This window comes from Phaethon aethereus (genome assembly GCF_964289735.1).
Source record: "Phaethon aethereus genome assembly, chromosome: 3".
NCBI lineage: Eukaryota > Metazoa > Chordata > Aves > Phaethontiformes > Phaethontidae > Phaethon > Phaethon aethereus.
In genome coordinates this window covers 24,837,950-24,861,546 of record NC_138576.1, presented here as the reverse complement: position 1 = coordinate 24,861,546, position 23,597 = coordinate 24,837,950, and the positions used below count along the sequence as shown (strand labels likewise).

At 35.7% G+C, this 23,597-nt stretch overlaps 1 protein-coding gene across 1 annotated transcript in view; it reads left to right on the top strand.

Moving 5' to 3' along the window:
- CSMD1 (CUB and Sushi multiple domains 1) overlaps positions 1-7,096 on the top strand; it is a gene marked incomplete at both ends in the record, with an annotated part of 1,255,958 nt that extends 1,248,862 nt beyond the window's left edge. Inside the window, 2 exons of the mRNA XM_081998094.1 lie at positions 3,353-3,485; positions 6,937-7,096. Coding sequence (XP_081854220.1) covers positions 3,353-3,485; positions 6,937-7,096 — 293 coding nt within the window. The remainder of the gene's footprint in view (positions 1-3,352; positions 3,486-6,936) is intronic.
- Positions 7,097-23,597: the final 16,501 nt, after the last annotated feature.

The window sequence follows — 23,597 nt, the reverse complement described above, 5'->3', positions numbered from 1 at the left end:
TCCAATCAGGAATTTAAAATTGTATGAAAATGTAGCTTTGTGAGACTAGAAACTTAATTCACCAAACGATTATTTTCCTCTATTTATTTCCTCTGGGAAAATACAATGACCCACTTCTCTTTCCTTCCTTTTCTCCAAAGTACTTTTTAGCTTGTCTAGATGGAGGTAACAAATATTGACAAGAAATATGAAATCGGAATAATTAATTTGCATTTGTGATGTTTTAGATCAATGGCTGTGAAATACATGTTCATTTACTGAAAATGATTGACTCTTAAAAGCTTTGAACATCATGACACGTGAATTTTAAACTTCACTCTATAAATGTATCATCATTCCTCTCCAGACCATTTCACACAACTTTTGTCATTCACGAAGAAACTCTACATCTGAACATGATGCTTATGGCTTCAGAGTAGCTAATGCACAAATAGGTAGCTAGGACTAATGAGCTATGAGGCTATATATTAATACACTCCTCACACCCAATGAGGTACCCAAAGAGTGTTTACTATCCAGCAGTTATCAGTCAGGTGAACAAGGTCCAGCCTCTGTTGCTTGTCGGAAGCTGCTGACTTGCTTTCCATGTCGTTATTTGTTCTCTTAAATCCTTGAGCTGATAACCATCCTTATCTCAGAAATTACTCTTCTACCTGTAATTCTACTTTTCTTATCTTGCATGGCTTTTGCTGTCATACTTTCTCCCACTTCAACAGCAGTTCTCTTAGTAAAACTCAGCCATGCCATACAGATACCAGACAGTTGAAACCCTGGGCTAGGAGTTACAGGGGAGATGCATTTGAAAAACCCAAACAATTATAAGGAAATGCTCTTCTTATAAAAAGTACTATTTTCTAGTATGTATAAAGGCAAAAACTCAGTACAGCCAATGCACGGTTCAAACCTGGTCAACACTGCTCAAGGCCAATTAAAGTTTATAAACTTCAGTTAAAAATTTCAAGCTTGGTTACCGTAAATGTGGTAATTAAAAAACTGTAGAATATTCAGTTACATCCAACAGGAGTTTTGAATACTAAGTATTAAATGTGGGTCAGTTATCAAACAGAGATTACTTAAAAAGAAATTATCTTAATGTAAGTTTGTGCCTTGTTTTAAATGTTCAGTTACACAAAAAAAATTGTATTTAAATTTTCAAAAAATTCCATACCAAAATTGCATACCAGGAATTGCTTATTATTAATTTCAAACTACTGTTTTCTTTTAGCTGAATTCTACTTAGATATTTTGTAATTTTTCTGCTACTTATACATTAAAATGTATCTATCGTATGTGCCATGATAATAGCTTTGAGATATAAACTAAGAGTTTGTTGATCAAATATATTTCTGTTTGTTTAAAAATTTCTGTTTGTAAAGTTCTTGATTAGAATTTTAAATAAGAGAATATTATTTCCAGGCTTTTGATGATATTAGCTGACCACAATGAATTTGATTATTACCATATTTTTTATTAATTACTCCAAATAATTGGAAAAACAGCTGGGGATTATCATAGTAAAGGATGAAGACTGATAACTGCATGAAGTTTTTTAAACTTCTATGACTTCTAACCAATAAAAAATTCAAAGGAGAAAAATTTAAATTAACATTTCTGAAACTTTTCTTAACTGTGGTAACTGCTGTCTTTAATTTAGATTAATGGAGAATGTCCAGTACATGTGCAATACAATACAAATACAAATCTTGCCAACAGGCCTTCCACACCTTGAGTGTTGGGACAAATATTGGATTACTAAAGTCCAAAGATTTTTATAATACACTGGTTCTACTCTAAAACATAATGTGATAAAGCTCACAACATGATGCCATCTACCACAGTAGTCGGTTTATTAATTTGAAAAGGTTTGCCTTCACCAATTCTGCAGAGAAAAATACAGGAGTCTGAAATGTAATAGAAGATCATGGCAGTGAAAAATGTGAAGTATAGTATTTTGTTATGTTTAGTGATCAAAGCTGTCAATTCTGAAATTCCTATGGGGGCTGTCTTCATTTTAAAGGGAACTTAATTACTTCCTGGAATTTAATACTTTTGGTAAAATGAATTGCAGAAAATGTATTATAATATTATCAATTGAAACATGTAAGTTTTAAAAATGTCTGACAGAACAGAAACTTACCTTGTTCCTCTTTTGCGTTGAGCTTGAACTGTAAGAAATCATAGGAGAAGTGTTTGCTTCTGTCTCAGTTTTGCAACTTATTTGGATATTTTAGTAGAAAAGCAGTGCAATGGCTGTGTCTCTGCTATATAACTGCTATATAACTGCTCTGTGCCAGAGTCTTAAAAAGACTGGTTGATGCTGTTGCTATCAATTAGAGCATCGTGGCATTTGAGACAGTGTGCTGGTGGGTTGGAGCATTTCTGAGTGGAAAACACCAGTGTCTCCTATTATTCTCTACTAGCATCAGCAAAAATATCCGGGAATAACAAGCCCAGATATCTGTCCTAGCCCCATCATCTCTGTGCTTTCCCTCTGTCCTGGTCTCTCCTCCTTGGACAGGATCTATATATGATCCTCTGAAGAGCTCTGAGTTCAAACTGGCAACACAGAGTTGGATCTCAAAATATATTTTTTTCTATGAAAAATTTCTATATGTTTCACTATAAAATTATTTTTCATCCTTCACAATATGAATTGTCAAGTTGGCCACCTATTTAAGCAATTTAACAAGATTAATTACAGTCGGGGTTATCTGCTTCTCCACAACAGGAACCCAGCGAAGCCATGCCACAGGTGACTCCTTTTGCATTCTCTGCACCTCAGTTTTATCCCAGTGCAAACGCAGCTGTCACAGGCTCTAAAACGTGCTCGTATCTCACACCTAAAAGGGTGTTGTAAAGCAGCCAGGACATGCACACAGCTGCACAGACTTGGGACTTCTACTGAGCCAAGCAGAACCATTTTTGTTTATTGCAGTTACTTTAGCTCTCTTCCTTTTTCATGTCTGATGTGGTCTTGCATTGCTGCTTGTTTCTCAGCTGAACATTAGGGTTGCAAGCATAGAATACATTTTGCGGTATTAAATATTTTTTTTGTAGAAGATAAATGGCTTAATTTTATTACATTGGTGAATCACGAGAAATGTAGTTCATAATTATTTTAATTGCTGAATACTGTTTTTAAATCATTTTGATAGTTATTGATACATCATTAAGTGTTATTAACAAGACATACTGTAAAAATGCATGCTATTTATTTCATGATTTTAAATAGAATTATTTATTTAATATTTTTATATTATAATTTATTTATTTTCTTTCAGTCTTGAACAAAAGAGAATTGTGAGATAGAAGACCTGGGAATTTTATTTCTGCCCTTTTTGTTTCATTACAGGTCCTTTAAGTGCAGACACAGACCTTTCAAATCACTATTATGGTACAAACAGCAGTTCTGTGGCAGCTGCCATCCTGGTACCATTCTTTGCTCTAATATTATCAGGGTTTGCATTTTACCTCTACAAACACAGGTATTGTAAATGTTATTTATTAAGTAACTTAATAAGCATTGTTTTTTAAATTTTGATAGGTAAGTGTAACTAGAGAACACAATACTAAAGCACTCAAGAATATATTTTCTCTAGAAAGACAAATATTTCTAAGTATTCCCATGAAGGGGTTCAGTGCAGGGCAGTTCTTAATGGTGAACAATTAGAAGAATGAGTCACTGTGTTAAGGAGCGAAAAACTATCAACCTTCTGGGTTCATTAGCCTGAATCAGATTGAAATCTCGGGTCACATGTTTCATTCTTTCATTTTAATGCTTTATTAAATTGAATGTATGCTGCTGCTTTCAAAATGCTTATGAATGTTAATTATACAAGCTGAAAAATCCATAAATCCCATAAGGGAACAGCCCATAATGAGACTACTTAGAGTACATGCTGAATAAGCTAGTGGATACTGCTAAAATTGGTATCACTTCAGCTCCTGTGAGACTTTTATGTGTCATTAGGTAATAGAATATATCCAACCATCTTCTATGAAATTTGGCTTAAAAGCTGGTGTCTATGTATCTATTGAACATTTGTTCATCCTGAGTGTTATTTGGCAGGAGCTTTCTGCAACAATTTTTATTTTTTTATATCGAGCTAAAATACCCTCTGACCTCCTTGTGTTATTTACAGTTGGCAAAATGGTGTTTAACAGATATTACAATTTTTAATAACATGCTTTTAAAACTTTTGTTCTATAATCATGACACCAAAAGTATTTAGTGATTATAAGAAATCACATAGACAAACTGAAGTCCACCATTGCTCTATGATGGACTGGACTATCTACCTACCTCAGCATTAGACGATTTAGGAAAAGGAAATTGCAGTGGGGCTTGAACTTGTGAACTTCAGTTAAAATGATACATGTCCTGAAATGTCATATAGCCTTTTGTTGAAAAAACTGTTTGGGAAGAGCTGTGAACTCTGTCTCAGAACATGTTACTGTAAGATGCCTTTCTGATGCCTACAGACCTGCATTCTCAGATTGCTCCTGTTCTGCAATGGGGCGAACCTAAACAGCAGCATGAAAGCACAGGCATTCAGATCAGGCAAAGAGGTGGAATGTAAAAGGAACATTGCTGACCCTTTGCTCTTAGAAAGAGGAGTCAAACACTAAGAAAAAATTAATGAAACTGTATTGTGACATAGGGGTACATTTTGTAGTTTATTCTATGAAGTTTGTTATGTCTTACATGAGCAGCGGATATTATGTTTTCTATTTAGTATAAATATATATGTATTTAAGGGACATAAAACCTAGTCTTCAGACAGGCAGCTGTAATCCCAAAGTTTATGGTATTGCTGGTGTAGCATTGCAGTTCTGCTTACCTTAATCGAATTTAAATGCATTTCAGATACTTGAAGAAGGAGATGTTACTCATAACAATCTTTCAAAGAATGTTCTTCCTTTTTTATATTTTCAAATAATTTCTTCCATTAAACCACAGTTTTTAGAGACGTTATCAGTGTCATATTGTCATCAGAAAATCAACAAGTTGATTACTGATGTAAAGTAACTCTAGGTTACCTTTATTCTCTTCCAAATAAAGGACATTCCAAAGGAAAGAGAACAGAATCTGTGACTGTTGAAGGGACTTTCTCAAAATTACCTTAACAACCAGAATAACAAAATGAAATTTTCCCAATGGTGTGATAGTAGCTATGCCCCTAGAGGCTCTCTATATCAGAGAAATTGAAGGTCTTCTTAGGGGACAATTTTATTTATTATGAGATTCTTTTCTAAATTGTTTTACATTTATTAAGCAAGAAGCATCTACATTTTGCACTCCTTCATTGACTTTCTTGCCCTATTTCAATTACATGCATAAAATTATATGCTGGACCATCTTTGTATATTTGTTTAGATACTTTTCGATGCTAAGAGATTTTAGGGTGAAAGTAGTAAAATATAATATAATAGGATATCACTTTACTGGATGTAGCAGAAAGTCTGCACAATTATGTTTTATTTTTCATTTAATTACTGGCTTAATGTGTTCTAACAGAACTTTTCATAAAAATGTAAACATCCTTGAAGTTTTGATATGTTCTTTATGGTAGTAAAACACTATCTAAAATAGACGAGAGGTTACTTGAAGATAATTCTTTCTATCCTCTGATATTAAAATGTCAAAATTTATGTGAATATTAGCTAGGACTTGATCAATCTGATTACATATGTTTGGACATATAAAATCTCTGTCACAGTATTTATTAGTGTTTATTGATGGAAGTATTTATGGAGGTAAGCAGACATGCTATGGCATATCTATCTGGAATAACTGAATTACTGACCTTTATCAGAAGTTTGCTACCACTATCAGTGCAACATACTCTGGACGCTTGCTATGTTAGTGCATAGAGTTGCCTGATTAAAGCTGGCTGACTTTGCACTGACTTAGATTTAGTGGTGCCCAGGAGACCTATTACAGCACTTTAGTGGTGCAATGCTAACTTCCTGCTCTGGAAAAGTAATAAACAGCTGATAGCAGCAAATTACTAAACCATTCCTTCTACCTCTGCTTGAAAACATTAGAGTCAATAAAGTCTGTGGGTGTTTATCTCATCTAAAACCCAAGATGCTATCAAAAGGATGAATTAGGAGCTACTCACTCTCATCCTTCTATGTACACCTAGTCATCTACTCCATTCAAGTCTTTTAAATGGACACTTTGTATTGATCTTCATTGGAACATTTGCACAGATGGTCCAGTTGCCTTCCTAAGTATACTGTGAAAATCACTGTAGGTAAAATCCCAAATGTCCAGGAAAGTCAATTACAATATGCTTAATGATGATCAAATCAAATTCACCTATTGAAGCTGCTACTGTAGTTTTGACATTAATATAAATACTTTAGAAAGACAAGGATATATTTAGAAATTGGTAAGATGTTAATTTAGTAACTCTGGAATAAGCATTTCCATTCCATGTAAGGATTCTTTATGGTCAGACTAGCAATCTAAGAATGAAAGTGTCATCAGAAAATATCATAATTGTTACTACTGACAGAAAATATTATAAATGTTATCAGTTCCAGCTTTACTTTTGTTTGTACTTTTGTTGTACGTTGCTTTACTTTTGGCTGACAATTTTGGCACTAACAACCAGCTACAAAGTTGTCATTCTTTTGACATTTTTAGAATGGCAAATGCATACCTACAATTTGCCTACAATGTCTCTCTGCTTTATAGAATCAGTTTGCCCATTAGGAATTTGTTTTCTTCTCTTCATGCTTCCAGACAGATTTCTCTTACTTTTTAAGTCCCTGCAACATCCTTTATGCATGTCCTTTAATCACTGTTAAACAGACTTGTGCAACTTATGTAGACACAATGGAAACATTATAGATGAAACTTGCAATAATTGCAGAATGTTTCTTTTTAAGGGTTACTAATGATAATTTCCTGTCTTTTTTTCCCAGAACAAGACCAAAAGTACAGTACAATGGGTATGCTGGACATGAAAACAGTAATGGACAGGCTTCATTTGAAAATCCCATGTATGACACAAACTTAAAACCCACAGAGGCAAAGGCTGTGAGGTTTGATACAACTCTGAACACGGTTTGTACAGTGGTATAGCCTTCAGTGCCCAATATGACTGATTCATAGCCATACCTCTGATGGACAAGCAGTAATTCCTTTGGTGCCATATACCAGTTTCCCTTCTTCTCTTGGCTTTGCTGCTGTAATCTTTAACATCTTCTGTCAGCCTACATGCAGCTAAATTTTCTGGTAAAAACGTGTCAGTCTTCTGGGGATCAGACAAAGAATATTTTTTCATCTTAAAGTTGGATCAAAATGCCTGGCTGCATCTGCTTCAAATCAAGGCACACTTTAAGGAAGACTGCCGAGTCATGTCAATTTGTCATATTTAATGCCTCAGACTTTCATATTTGTATGTGGCTGGATGCCTTTCAATGCATTCTTCTGGGCACTTGGATAAATCCTTTGAGTACTGTGGCAAATGATAGCACCACTGATTATCCCCGAGAATATTCTGAAGAAATAAAGCTCTCTTGAAGGAGAAGACAAACTTCCTTGAGGTTGCATACACCTGCAAACGCTTTACCATTGAAATCATGCTAAAATCAAAGAAAGTTACGGTGTAGCTCACACACGGGGCAGTTTGTCAATTTCCCAATCGGCCGTTATATTGCGAAATGTTAATGCACAATTTTTTTGCACTAGAGTGTTATGGATGACTGGTAAAAGATATACAGGGTTTCCACACACTGTTCATTGTATATAGACATTCACTCACTCTTTGCCAAGCAAAACATTCCACAATAAATTTGCCTGGAATATTAAATTATGAGCCCCATGCTTAGCACCAGTTAAAATCTTGTGCGACAGAGGACAATATTTATTTTGTTAATTTTTGACTGAATTTCTTTCTAAACATGATTACAAGTCCCTGGAGACTTTCAGCCAGAACAAGAGCCCATTTCTAAGAAATTTTCATTGCCACTATTGTTTTCTTCTGAAATCAGTCATCGATCACCATTGTCAGTATCATACTATTTAACAGCAGGGGGGTTAGCAGCTATTGCTGCTTACCATGTACAAATGTGAATAGTAATTTATTTTAGATAGCTCATAAAGCCTGTGAGCCTGTGCTCATAATACAGTCTTCCCTTTTGCATTTTTCCCATTTTTTCCTGTAATATGACATCATTTTCTGATGTTACATGGAACTAAAACACATCACAGTAGCATATGTAAACCCAATGCAAATTGTCTATAACAAGCTGTCATTCAGTTTCTACTTTGAACAAAGAGAAATATTCAACTATCTTTGCTTTTTGTTTCTTTTCAGATTTTTTTAAACACATTTCTTACTGCTTTTGTACTTACACAGTTTGACAGAGAAAGTTTGACATTTGTAAATATGAATGGTTGAGTAAATCATTAACATTTGCTTAGAATTGCAGGTTTTATTGAATGAAGACAAACAAAAAAGATGCCATTGGGCAGATCAATTAAACTGAGTTTTAAAATTAAAAAATTACAGGAAATAATGAGGCAAAATCTGGTTTTAGTCATACATGTTGAGCTCAGAAACCAGGATAGTTGCTTTTCTTTCCTTTAAAATTCAGGGTTGTTTTTTGTTGTCGGTTTTTTTTGGTTTAGTTTTCTGAATTTCAAACTGTCCTAATGTCCAGTTGCTATCAAAAACTGTAGAAAAATATTTCTGAACTCCATATGTGTGTAGGTCTGGCTGTTATACACAAAACAAAAAGGTAATGTAAGCCAAATAACAGGTTTTTCAGCTAATGTTGCAGAATGCAAAGAAAATTTCAAACATAACCCTTGGTCAGCTTAACAACTCTGCATCTGTTAGATTAAAAAAAGCAGCAATATAATACAGTATTTTAGGGCCTCCAGCTGTTATATTCTTCATATGAGCAAGAAACTCTGAAGAAAATTTAATAAATAATAATTTCCCGTCAGTTCCTTGTTCATTTTGTTAGTAGTTTTTGGCTTTCTTTTTTGTTTGTTTCTGAGTTTTTTGTGCAGTAAGTTTCATTTACCTGTCACATCTCAGACCCCTTTGCATTTCCTGAGAAAGAACAAAGTCATCGGATCAAAGTTCTTGTCCTGATCCTCCCTCATGTAGAGGAAGTCACTCTGCAAATGAAGAGCTTCCGTAGGAACAGTGGGCCAGGGAGGGAAGCTGTTGTGTGATTAAAGTTTTTGACAGGTGTTCAAAATCGGCATTACTGCTTTGGAAGTCTTTCTGTAGTGGCAAAGGCAGAAAAAAAAAATGGAGTATTGAAAACAAGTGCAAAATTTTAGCTAAGTAGCTGTTATTGATGTTTTCTACTCCTACCCCTATAGTGTGTTCTTCAGTGACCTGTCTCACTGTGAACACCAAGGAATGTGTCAGAGGAAAGGTCCCAGAAGAAATAATAGTTAAATTAATTTATCCTTTGTGTTAGAGAACACAGATTCTAGGAATCCTTTACACAGTGGTCCGTTTTGGGGAGGTTATGTAAGGAGTGTTTATCCCAAGTGTGTGGGGGCACTCAAAATTGGGGCACACTGACAAATTATCATAAGATGTTTGTCTGGAGTATTGATAAAACAGGAACTTCAGACTGGAACCCAAGTAAAGGAAAGCTCTTGTAGTTTTATCAGTTCTATCTGCATCCTTCAAAAGCCTCTCCTTTTCCACTATGAGTCTTCTGTTCAGGTTGGATCTCTTTCTCCTGAAGTTATTTTACAGAGGGCTTGTGTATGCATGTACTTATATATGGTGCTTTATCAGAACAAGACTCTTAAAATGTTGTGCAGTGGCCAGATAATGGCAGCCAGGAAATCTCCTTTCTGAGATATATGCAGAAGACTTTTCCCCCAGTGTTGACCAGATCATTATGATGGGCCAATAATACATACTATATATTTTTTTTAAAAACAGGTTATGTGCTTCAAAGCTGTTAAAAACTGCTGCTTGTATCACACATCTTGCCTTTCTCCAGGCTAGCTGCAATAATTTTTTTTCTTGTGTAAAATATTTTGTAAACAAAGAAAAGCTGTTACTAAAAAAAAAAAATGGGGGGTGGGGAGGTGGGGAAGAACGTCGGCATTATGATCAAGTCAATCTAATTTTCATTACCAGTATTTCATTTTGCCATTTCACTACATGCTGCTGTGACATGAAGTAGGTGCAAAAGAACTTTTTGTACAGAGATATATTTTTTATGAAGAATTTGTAAAATTATTAAATATGCTGTACTTTTTTGATTAATGTAGGTAAATTGTTAAAAATAAATGTTTTTACAATACAAAAAATTGTAATTTTCCCAATAATGTAAAATTTACCATCTTTAGCTAATTTTCGGTTCTGATCCTATTACACATGTATTAATATTAAAGTGGCCTGTTAAAAATAAACAGTATTCTCTTTGGCAAAAAAATAAATACTATAAAAGATTGTAATATAGCTTGTGTAATGCCACCTACCTTGAAAGCAAAATCAGAGTTCTAATTAAATATTTAATTTTAGATTTTCAGCTTTTGTGTGACCTATTCTTATCAGTTTTTTCCTTCTATTTACTTTTATGCTTTTAAGTCTCCAATATTGATTTTTCATTACATTTGATTGTTCAGTAGAATCTTACTCTTGTCATTTTAAGTTCCCAGGTATTATGTAACTTGGAGAAAAATTTCAGGCACTGTCTAGTGAGATGGGATCTACTTCCTGTTATCTTACACTTATTCAAAAGTTAAAATGGGACTTAGGCTCCCCAATCGTTTAGTTTTTTTCTAAAAAATAACCTGTTTGTTCTTCCACAAGCCTGCATCCTACCTGTGGAAGTGATGGATCACATGGAGCCAGAGGTATTTCCGATTCTATCTGAGAGCTAGTTCTGCAGTCACTTAGATGTACATAGTTCTACTGAAATGACAATGCTTACATACGTAAAGATAGCCACATCTATTAGTGATTTCAGGTTTAAGACCTGAAATTCTAAATATTTTTCTAAAAAATTATTTTACTCTGCATTCTTGTAAAAGATTTATTTATTTGGTTTACTTTTTGACAGCTCAAGAAAGAATGAATCAGGCTTCAAGAATATTCTACCCATTATTCCTTTGGGAATCAGTGGTAGTATGCGACTGTGGTTCACTTCTAGAAAAAATTAAGATACGACCATGTCCTTGCTTCCTTTCTCATCTTCACAGTCGGTCCTTCTGGTAATATGGTATCTTATATACAGTGGTTAAAATTTCCCATCTCTCAGAATGATCTGACTTCTGACATGAAACTATAAGCTATAATCACTAACACTATCAATCCAGATATCAAGGCATTATCTGACATGGAGTCATGATTTTTACCTCTTATCACAAACAATAGTCTAACATACAATAAGCAAGTGAACTATTTTCTTCTCACGATTGCTAAACTGCAATGTCAGCTGTTGAAAATTATTTCCCCTTATGATCTACTGAAAAATGTAACATGGCATATTTAATTTTGGATTAAAGACAAACCATTTATAGAAAATAAATCTGTTCTGTGTGTTGATAGCCACTCTTAGCTGACTCTGTAAAGAACAAAAATACTAGTATTTCAGCTGTCATGTGCTAGCTCTGTAGCAGCAGTGCAGTCATAAACAGTATCAAAAGGATAGCATACCTATTGGTATGATTTACTCAAAATGAAAAATGTTTTTATTTTTTAAAGCTACTTTTAATTTCAAACTGCAATAAACGACATTAAATACACTGCTACCTGCTTTAGCATGATTTCTAACTCGAAACCACAGGAGCTTGAATGAATATGGCTCAATGCTTGAGAGAACAGAAGTCAGAAGGTGGAACAGAAAGAGGTCTTCTGCAGAATACTGCCTTTAAACAAACAGAATAAATTACTTTTAAGCATGTGTCTGTAATGCACAAGAAAGAAAAAAGAAAGTAACGCTTTAGGGATCCATCCCAGAGGCTTTTTTTTGTTTTTAGAGTCAACAGTAAAGCAGTGTTACACTTTCAAAACCTTATCAATGACAGTCTGCTAACAAAAAATGCTTTCTACCAAAAAGCACGAGACTGTAGTCTGAACTTCACTATGGCAGATAAAAAAATATTAAACAATGGCTGACATATGGCTAGTGATTAATTATAAGGACTCGGTTATATATGATAAAAGAAAGTAGAAAATAGTTACATTTGTTTATATCAAATTTTAATTTTTATATTGCAGACATGTAGTAGATATATAGAAATGTGAATATGATTGGAGTCTAATCCACAGTGGAACTTGGGCTCAAGTTTGCAGTGTTTAACTTTCAGATGTGTTTATTACTTGGTAGAAGCTTCAGCATCAAGTTGCATGCCTACAGTCCATGAAGAAATGAAGAGAGAGGTTAAGAACTTGCATGTAAGATCTGCAGATGCCAGCAAGCTGAGTGGAGCCATCTATACTAATCCGTAAGAAATACTAAAGCAAGAGGAATGTTTAAGCGTCTCACTTTTGGCTTGAAGAACATAAATCTTTCCACTAGGATTCATAACTGAAATCACTCAAAGTTGGGCAGATTAATCCTATCAGTTCTTTCTTTTTTTGTCAGGAAGCCCCAAAACACAATGGTGTTCATTTTCCCTCTTACACCGAATAGTGTACCAGTTAGAGTGATCAAATTAGACATGGAATATCCGAGTTCCGATAGCTTCTTTAGTCTAAGGAGAAACACCAGGTTGTTAAATATAAAGAAGATTGCTATAAGCACCCAGCTGTTGAAAGCAGGTGCTGGGAAATTATCATTACCTCTTTCTCCTTGCAGTACAGTATTTGACCTATAAAATTCCCATGAATTCCTTTTGGGTCATGCCTTGCAGACAATACATGTAGGGAGCATTCCTAGTTTAAGAATCCTTTTAACCATTGTGTAAGTAACTTTCCACAAAAAAGAAACTTATGCCCCTGATAGTCTTGACAGGAAGAAAGACTGGTACTTTAATTGGGTTGCAGATCAAATAGCAGCTGGAGGAGGGTTTTGAGGATATAAATTGGGAACTCAGGAAATGAATGTCAAATAGAAACCAAAGACCTCTTTGTATCTTGATGTACCAAAAGTTTGAGTTTACTCATGTTGTGAAAGAACACAAATAAAATTTGCTTAAGGGAAAAGACTAGACAGAAATGCAAACAAACAAAAAAAATCATAGAATCAAATCTCTTTAAAAATAATTCAATATTTTCTAAAGTGTAAAAGCTCTTAAGGACCCCTTAAATCAACAGCTCAGATAGCAGACTGGCTTAGCAATGAAATGATATTGTAAGTAACATTAGAAGTATGTTCTAAGTCATTCAAGATTGGAAAAATATAGCTGAAAAGATGGACATAGGTAACAACAAAAATAAGATTACAGACAGAAATTTGTTAAAGGAAAATAAAGATATCAGAAAAAAAGATCCATAGCTTCTGGTTCTTGGGATGATAATGGAATTTTTTAAAGAACCTAAGAAATGAAAGAAATTTGAGTAAGGAAATACTTATTAAGTGCAGTGAATGGAGATAGCGTTAGCAAACAAGAATATCTTAAGTATTGGATACTTATTAGATTTTTTCTCCTTGAATTTTGTGGTTGCAAAGAGGTAATAGATATTTATTTCACTTAGATTACGTAGTACCAGCCAAACTGTTTGTAAATAGGAAGGGTTTAAGCAACAACTGATAGACATAAAGATTTTAAAAAATCAAAAACAACAGATTACTTGTACCTGGTAGTTCTGAAAAAATTATCTGAGTAGCCTTTGACCATGAAGCAATTTTGAGTCTGTCTTGGAAAATAAAGGAACTGCCAGAAGCCTGGAAAAGTGCTATTATTATGCTGAAACAAAAACAAAAACAAACCCAAAAAACCCCAAACAAACAAATGACCTTTTATTCTAATAATAAAATTTGAGGGGAAAAAAAAGAGAAATTTGATTGAGGTCCTTTTGATAGAAAATAAAATGACAGAATAGAGTTAAAATATTGTCACTAGGTTTTAGAGAGAACAGTTCTTGTCACCCAAATCTCATTTAACTCTTGAAAGACCAATTGATAACATAACTACTTATGTATTAAATTTAAAAAAGAGACAACTGATTTAGTAGCACACAATATTTAACAAATAGAAATAGAGAACCTCAGTAATTACACAAGAAGTTCATTTAAAAATAGCTCTAGGGAGTTACCACTGAAAAAGGCAATGCTGGAAAAAGCCCATGGGTCTGCTGCTAGGCCTCATGCTGCTCAAGAGTGATGTGTAAATAAAGATAACACTTGTTGAAAAAAATGTGGATAATGCAAGTGATTGCAGGCTGACAAATGATAATAAAAAATGTCATGTGGCACAGCTTGGTTTGGTTGGTAATTACAATCTGTTTAAACAAAGTGCTTTTAATGTAACCTCAAGAATAGTTGATAATAAGAAATAAGGACATTGAGGTGATCTTTATAATATGGATATTAGATCCTAAAAAGCAGTATCTCTGAAAGCATTTACAAGCATGTTAACTGTGATGCTGCAGCAAATATGAGGTATTGAATCACTGGATATAAAACAGGAGTACTGAACAGGAAGAGAGAAGTGATTTTTTAGTCTCACTGCATATCAAGCTCTTTTAGATTCTGTATATGTTTCTGCAGTTCACTTTGGAAATAGGATGTCAGAAAAAAGTTGAGAGGATGTACAACAACATACAAAAGTGATTTGAAGTCTAGAAGAAATATCTTTATCAAGAAATTTAAATCTGTTTAATCAAAAAGAAGATCAACAGTGTACTACAGTATATTCATGGGATTACTAAACTGCCCTTTCATTTAAGGAAAAAAGGAATGACAGAAACCTTAGTAGACTTGAAATTATAGCCAGACAAATTAAAAGGGAAAATTAGGCAACACATTTATGAGCGAAAGCAGAAAATAAATCTGTGAATTAATTTACCACAAATTATGTGTTTCCTATCTCTTCATTCCATCAACTAAACCCTGTTTTCATGTAAAGTAGATATGAGTTCTACATCCAGATCTAGTGGCTCTTTCATGTTTCAGCTCTCTGAATAAAAATTAATAAATAAATAAATAGCAAAGGAAAAATTAACTCAACCTGGGATCTATAAAACATAAAGCACTTTATCTGGCTTTTAGAAGCTGCATTCCAAGAATCTAAATAATGCTGTATTGAGTTATGTCAATGCAGCATATTAAACACCCTGGCATTGAAGGCAGTTGTCATAGATCAGCCCACATCTACACTATGAATCTCTTTTAGATTCCAAAACAACGTGACCATATTTACACTAACGACTAGAAAGAATCGCTATCTTATACCTGTGAAATATTTAGGAGAGTACTAGTTGACCCAAGCCAAAGCATACTGGTGACCATTCTTACTGTTCTACAGCATAAACAAACAAGCTCGCAAGCTCAGGAACATTCTCGGTCACTGCAATATTTTCTAGTCTAAGTATTGTCTTACAGACTTGAGAGGCTCTAAATGCTGAATTGTTCATCAAGAATGCTCATCAAGAGGAGCTCTAGTATTATCCTGTTACAAAGGTTAATAACCATGTTATTTGGCAACTTGTGATTAAAATAGAATGGATGCTGCACATTCAATGAGGAACTCTTGTTTCAGTGTGTAATAAGCACAGGCAGAATGAGTCCAACAGACTGAAGTTTTTGAAGTATTTAGAAGATCATGAACTCATTTTAGAAAGTTAACCAAACAAGTATAAGCTAGGTGAGAAGCTGCTTATTCTAATATAGCTCTAGATATGTCAAAACTCAAACATGGCCAGCTGAGGCACTCTCAGGGAGTGTTGAAAGGAGATGTAGTAGGTCTGTGTCTCTATATATGTGTTATCTGAGTAGAGGCTGTTGGGGCAGTGGGAAGACAATCTTGGACTTAGCACAGTCCTGTAGTAGCACTTTCCCTCCATACGTCTTGACTGTCCCTATAATATCCACATAACTAAGTTAGGCAGTTCAGGGATCTAGCCTGGAGAAAAAGTGGTACAATATAACTTGCATCTTGTATCTATATGGTTAAACTTTCCATCATCCCAAAAAAGCTAGACATACCTAGCAGTCCATTGGGAAAGGTCCCAGTCATTGTCCCCTAGGGTCAATCTAGACATGGTTTAACAGGTTAGTGAAGAAGAATGCATGCTCCATCTGGCATTCTGGAGGAAGCTGGGTGTTGGTCTAGGTCATTAGGTAAGGAAAATAGGTTCAGGAAAGGAAGCAAGGAAATGTGAATGAGAAGAGGTGTGCATGGAGGAAGTCTTCTATTATTTATCTCAGGGTTTCTGCAAGACACAGCACTTTTACTGGGACATATTGATTATGGACTTCAGGGTGTGCCCCATGAAATACACAGCAGTAATCCATACATGTGCATACCAATGTGGGTAATTCACAGACAGCAGACCTGCCTGAATTATTCCTAGGCAACAGTATGGCAGTAGTATGACAACCTGATGTAAAGCTCCCTGCACTTACCTGAAGGGTATTCACCTCTTCCCCAGGTGCACTTGAGGTAACATAAGGTGCTGGTTCCCTGTTCATACAAAGTGGCTTGCAACAAAGAAAAGACGCTAACAGGGATTAATGTGATCTGTCTGATATGCTTCTTTCACAGAGACATCTGAAGAGGAGGTATTGGTCACAAGAAGGGGTTGACCTGAGAAGCTATGCAGAGACAGGTTGGGTTGTCCACTACTGGTCATACAACTAAAAGGGATTATGAAAGGACAGAAGGATGAGGCCCTGTTTAGAAACCTCTGGAAGTAAAACAGTACTCAGGAGAGGTGGCAAGGGGTCCACTGTCAGTCCTGATGGTCTTTGTTGATAGAGTTATACGGAAGGCAATGGTGGAATGAACCAAGAAGCGTGTGGACAACAATATTCTTCAGGAACCCTCTGGTTTGGAAAGGCTAGATGAAGAAACTCCAGGAGCTCCTGAATCCCTCAGAGAGTTAGCTTGGGAACCCTCAAAACTGCCAGGTTTATGCTGCTCATCTTGACATTGGTAAGAAAATTAAATGGACAAATAGGAATTCACTTCCCCTTCTCCCCACACCTACTGTCCTCTTCTGGTGCATGACATTTGGCCTTTGTTTGTTTTCTGAGTATTAGACTTTGTTGTTATTCATCCACATTCCCTTGATCCCCTTCTTATTTTAAATTTTCCCCTCCTCTCCCTGTAACTTACCCTCCAGTTTGCTATAACTTTGTTAATAAAAGATGTAATTCATAAGGATTTTGACAGTGACTTTTCATTTCAGGGAATAACAAAGTCTGGTGAAAGTGGGAGATGTAGCTGAGTAGTTGGGAGAAGGGTTTCAGAGCTTGATGTGATCAGGAAAGAGTGAAGAATAAGCAAAATGGTAGGTTCAAGTAGGTTGGCAAAGGCTGTGTGTATGAGGAAAGTAAAGGGAAAATTAACAGTTTCATCTATTTGGTGGAGTTGTTTGTTGCTTTTAACTACTGTATTGTAGCAGCCTTGGTGGACTGCAGCTATCTGTCACAACCTATGTGAGGGTTGTGACTGAACTAGCTGTATAGTCTGAGACTGGAGAGGATAAGCAGCATCTGTCATGCTGGAGACTGCCCTTGGTGGAGGGAGCTCCCAAGTGCTCCCTCTGGGAGGGAAAAGGATGCTCCAGTTGTCTTTTTTTTCTGTGTGGAAAGAATCACTCAAAAACTATTACATAATGTCTGCAGTCAGTATAACACGACATCTTGTCCATGAGTCCTCCCCAGTGCTACACAAAGGCCTGTGAAATGAGAGAAATGTAGTGCTTAGAGTAGAAATATTGCCAGGAGTCCTGCAGGGGGGACAATGAGCAGAGGGAATTCCAATCTATGACAGGGTGGATCCCCTTCAAAAGCTTTCCCACATGCCTTACCTCCTCCATTGCAGACCCTGCACAATCTGGGTAGTTGCACAGCACCCACAGACTTGGATAGAATATGGGTTGACAAGGTGATTGATGATTCCTGCACCCTCACTGCTATTCTGATTGCTGTTTTCTAGACAGTGAATGACCAGTCACTGTCAGAGGTAGCATCGGTACAGAATGTGATGATAAGTCTCCTTCACCTGGTTGCTTGCCTGTGGTACTCTGGAAGTAGATGACTTCCACAATCTTCCTTAGGAGAGCAGTGCAGTGTGTCTGCAAATACAGAAGTCCCACAGTGACTTGTTACTGTCAGTACTAACCAGTTACTTTGGGCTAAAGCCCAAGGTTTGCAGCACCTGATGCTGCTGACTAAGGGTCTGGTGCCTGAAAGAGGTCCTTTTTTCTTCCTGTACTTCCTGTCTGATTTCCAGAATCTGTGCTGTGCAGTGTGGTAGTGAGTGGTGGCTCTGATGATCTGCCTGTCTTTAAGGATGAGAAAAATTCATAGTAGTCACAAGAAGGTATCAGAGAGAAGACATCAAAGGCTGTCTAACACACATACCAGTGGAAAAAAATAGGCTTCATGTGCCTGAGTTGTACCATTGATAGCATAACAATGCAACAGAGACTGTCATTTGAAGAACATGGAGCACAAAATTTCTTTTATATCATGATGACATGCAGTGCGATGCATAGGAAACATGAGTGGATGGCATGCCACAAAATCACAGAATGGTTGAGGTTGGAAGGGAGCTCTGGAGGTCATCTGGTCCAATCCCCCTGCTCAAGCAGGGTCACCTAAAACCACTTACTCAGGACCATATCCAGATGGATTTTGAATCTTCGAGGATGGAGACTCCATCACTTCTCTGGGCAACCTGTGCCAGTGCTCAGTCAGACTGTAAAAATAGTATTTCCTGATGTTCAGATGGCACATCTTGTGTTTCCGTTTGTGCCCATTGCCTCTTGTCCTGTCACTCGGCACCACTGAAAAGAGCCTGGCTGTATCTTCTGTGCACCCTGCCTTCAGATATTTATATATGTTGGTAAGATCCCCCCTGAGCCTTCTCTTCCCTAGGCTGGAGAGCCCCAGCTCAACCTGCTGGCAACATGCCCCTTGCAGAGTATCCACAACCTCTCTGGGCAACCTGTTGTGGTGCTCAGTCACCCCAAAAGTGAACCAGCCTTTCCTGATGTTCAGAAAGTGTTTCTTGTGTTTCAGTTTGTGCCCATTGCCTCTTGTCTTGTCTATAACTTCTCTAGGGGGTCTTATGGGAGACAGTCTCGAAAGCCTTACTGAATTCAAGGTAGACAGTGTCCACTGCTTTCCCCTCATCTGCCAAGCCAGTAATTTCATCATAGAAGCTTATCAGGTTGGTCAAGCATGACTTCCCCATTGTGACACCATACTGACTACTCCCGATCACTTTCTTGTCCTTCATGTGCCTGTGAATGTTTTCTGGGATTAGTTGTTCCATCTGTTAATTGTTCCATACATCTAGTTGTTCCATCATTCTGTTTTAATGCTGTTTTAGAAAAAAAGTATTAGTAACATTTCCTTTGGCCTTTCAAGGCTTTAAGCTTTTGTCTTTCTTATTTCTTCTTTCTCTGAAGTCTAAAGGATGATGAGAAAATGACAGCCCTTCATTTCCCAAGTAGCTCAGTACTGTGGCTCCTCAGTCAGATTTGCTTAAGGTTCTCTGTCTCTACTGTATTTTTCTCTCATATCAATAATCTGCTCAATTTAAGTGACATTCAGTTATTAACTTTCACTCAAAGAAAGCATTTATGTGTGTGCACTCATTATCTCTTGCTCTTTCCCCCTCACACACAAACACACACACACACGAACGTTTACTTTGTGTTTGCTTTAGGGAAAAAATCCAAACATTGTTCCTTCTTCTTGTGAACCCACAAAGGAGCTGTAAAACATATATGCTGGTGGTAAGGAAATAAAGCAATATTTTTACAGCTCTAAAAATTACACATTACAAAGCAGATAAAGGTTTGCTACTCTCAGCAATATTTCTTGTTTTTAATAAATTGCATTTAATAACAACTTCTTCTATTTGCCCTAAAAAATTATTAATCTTAAATTATTCTTGGAGGAGGTCATCAAGTAGTCTATAGTAAATAGCTTATTGTCCCATTTGCTCCTTCTGGAATCCCTTTTCTGAGTACCTTAATTATAACTGTTTTTGAAGTTTATTCCTAATGCCAGGATTGGGATGAGAAATTGTATGGAAAGAAAATCTGCCTCGCCATAGTCTTACTTACTTTTCTTTCAGTCATGTTTTTTCTTCAATAACTCACTTTTCAGGAAATTTCTATGATACTGCTGTTGCTCATACTCCAACTGTTGGCAAAAGGCTTATGCAAGACTTACTTAAGAAATTAGTATATTTTGGTAAAGATTCAAATCTTTCCTGAGCAGAGTATGATTGTGCTTTTACTTACATAATGTCTTTTAAAATTAATTAAGTTCTACTTTTATGTGAAGCCACTGAAAATATGTCCATATCCATACAGGATTTATGGAGGATAATATCTTCAGCTCTGCTGATGTACATGTGTTAAATCCACAGAATGACAGACTCATGTAGATTGAGGAGACCCCAGAGGCCATCCAGTCCAACCGCCAGCTTAAAGTAAGTCCAGTTAGAGTATGCTCAGGTCCACGTCCAGTCAGATTTTGAATATCTGCAAGAATGGAAATGTCACAACCTCTGTGGGAAACTGGTTCCAGCATCATACTGGTCCTCACATTGGGTCAGAATATCCCATATTCCAATTTATGTTTGTTGTCTTTCATCCTACCATTGTGAGAAGAGTCTGGTTCTGTCTTCTCTACACCCTTCCATTAGCTGATTGTAGATAGCAGAGAGATCTCCCTTTAGACTTCTTTCAAGGGTCTTAAGTTCTCCAGCCTCTCCTCATGTGTAATATGTTCCTGATAGTACTGAAAGTAAAACCAAAAGGTTTCACCTATGCTAATAAATTAAACAGTACCAAAGAGCACTCTCTCGCCCTGAAGCCAAGGTGTTGTAGCAGTGATTGCACCTGTATGTCTGGAAATCAGGTAAGAAAATTCAAATCTTCAGTCAAAGAGGAGAAAAGACAGGTATGTACCAGGGTCTTAAAAACTCCTTTCAAAAATGTTAAGCTAATTTGGAGCTAACACAAACCCCCTTGTATACTAGGGGTCATTCAAAAGTAATTTAAACTCATAAGACTTTAAAAGACTATTCCTTGTTCAAAAACATTTCAGGTCCTTAGTTATAGTACCTTTCTTTTTTTCCAGGTGTGTTATATTGTCTGTTGAATCTATTGCTTGATATCTCACTGATCTCTTGCAAGTACTATTGTTATATTCACAAGCAAAGATAATTTTAAAGGTCATGTTAAACTGAACCATTAATCAACACACACCCAGAAATGTCTAGTATTTAACACACCTGCTGCATTTGCTTTCAGGTTTTCCATAACAACCTATACCAGCAAAGTGGTATTGCACAGAACATAATTTTCATCAAATACTGCAGCTGATGAAGGAGAGGAGCTACTGTATGTACTGTATAAATTTTGCAACATATACTGATCGCCACAGACAATATAGAAAACCCTTTCAATTGTACAAGTTTTTAGAGCACAGCTCTCTTTACTCTTTCTTTACTTTTACTCATTTTTACTCATACTCCATAACTTTAAATTTCTGGTCCTTTCAGTCCTTTATGTGCTCTCTGCTTTGTTATATAAACTCTGCATAAAGTTACTATAGAAGAATATATTTCACTTTCAGATTTATTCCATATTTCTTTCAGTAATGAGGAATACATGGAGACAATGTCAAGGCCCTACTTGGATTTTGATGTAATTGTTAAAAATTATTTTGTAAGCAAAATAATAGAATTGTTGCATCCCACACATTTTGTCAAAATCTACCAGCATGGAAATATGTACTTTTGCAGATTTCAGGTGGCATTAACAGACCTCATCACCGTTAACCAACAGCTAAAATCCATTGTATTTTTCTACAGCACATATAAAAGGCACTGAATACTAAATCAAACATTTACACCTGTTTTGTGGAAAATATATGCTTTCCTAAAATAGAAGGCAAAGAAGAACCAAGCCTCAGGTTTTCAAATGGGACCAGTTACTTGCACTATAGTTTCTTTTTTCAGGACTGGATCTTTAGTTGAAGTGATTTTGCTGTCCAATGTCTCTTAATAGTTTCCATCAAACTTCTTCCTTTATTTTATACATAGCTGATATCTGAGCAAATATCAAGATATTTTTAAATGAAAGCATGCATACAGAATATTTATAAAATATTATCTTATTTAAATTTAAGGATTCATGAACTTATGACCATAACACAGTGATTTTTACCCTTGTCTTTAGTTTCCCATTGATTTTAGAAGATTTTTAAAACACGGTGGAGAATTTTCTTTTTTGCATATTTTATAGTTGTTTCCATGATTCTTGCACGCCATGTGGTTACAGAAGCAGAATTAAACCATATTAAAAGTTTATTTGTGTTTCACTTTATTTCATCATAAAGAATTGCTCTGGGAAACTTATTCTAGCCTAACATAACTTATTCTAGTTGTGGCATAATGAGGGACAGAAATCTATGTGAAACAACATCAACAGTTACTTTGTGTGTAATTTTCTCAGAAACTTGGGGTAGCTGTATGTATGATTTCACGGTTTTTCAAGCAAAATGTTAATCCTACAAAAATATAGGAATGTTGTTTCCACCTGCAGCACAGAAGAAAACATCACTGTCGTATCCTCAAAAAGGCTTACTTCTTTGACGTATTTTGGAGTCATTTATTAGATAACATTGCTCACTATGTTTTGAAGGCAAGTCTTGTATTCCTGTGAGGGGGTGTGTGTAAGATTTGAAAAGTTTTTGAAGCAATTGTTGGGAAAACGTTAATGGTGCATGTCTTTGTGAACATTTAAAAGTGCTGACACATTGCTTTCATTACTGAAAGTGTAATTTAAGACCTAATGGAAATATCAAACTTTCTGTTGCTGTATCTGTCAATATGTCAGCTTCAGAAGCAGTTATGCCTTATTTTCCTTGTGCTGCATGAGTACAATTTGAACTTGTTGTTACAGGTGGGTGAATGCTACCTCTAAATCTCATCATTCTGAATCATGCATAGTACTTAAGCTCGTAACTTTGAAATAGAAGCAGTCTAAACCCTTGGACTTAAATGCTTTGTAACCTAATACCTCTAGGTGTGAGGTCTAGCTAATATAAACATTCTGCCTTTGAATCCTGCACATCAGTGGCCATTTCAGTTTTATATATTTCTGTGCCAATCAAACAAAACAAAACCTAAATAACATAATTTTGATGTGATCTAATAATTTTAAGCAAATTCTCATTACTAAGAAATGTTACGTAAAATGAGCTTAAATTACAAACTGTTCTTTACAAAGTAGAGAAATTTGTCAGGTGTAACTGTGATACCTTCTTTTTACTTGCTTTTTTTTCTTAAAGATTGCCATGCATATTCAACTGAGAATTTGAAATTATGCAGGTGGCATAGCATCATAAATATTTACACCTAATTGCTTCAAAGTGTGTTTCTAAAAAGGATGCAAAAACATTGAAAGGAATACACTGGATACAGCTTTATTACAAAAAGCAGAATGAACATT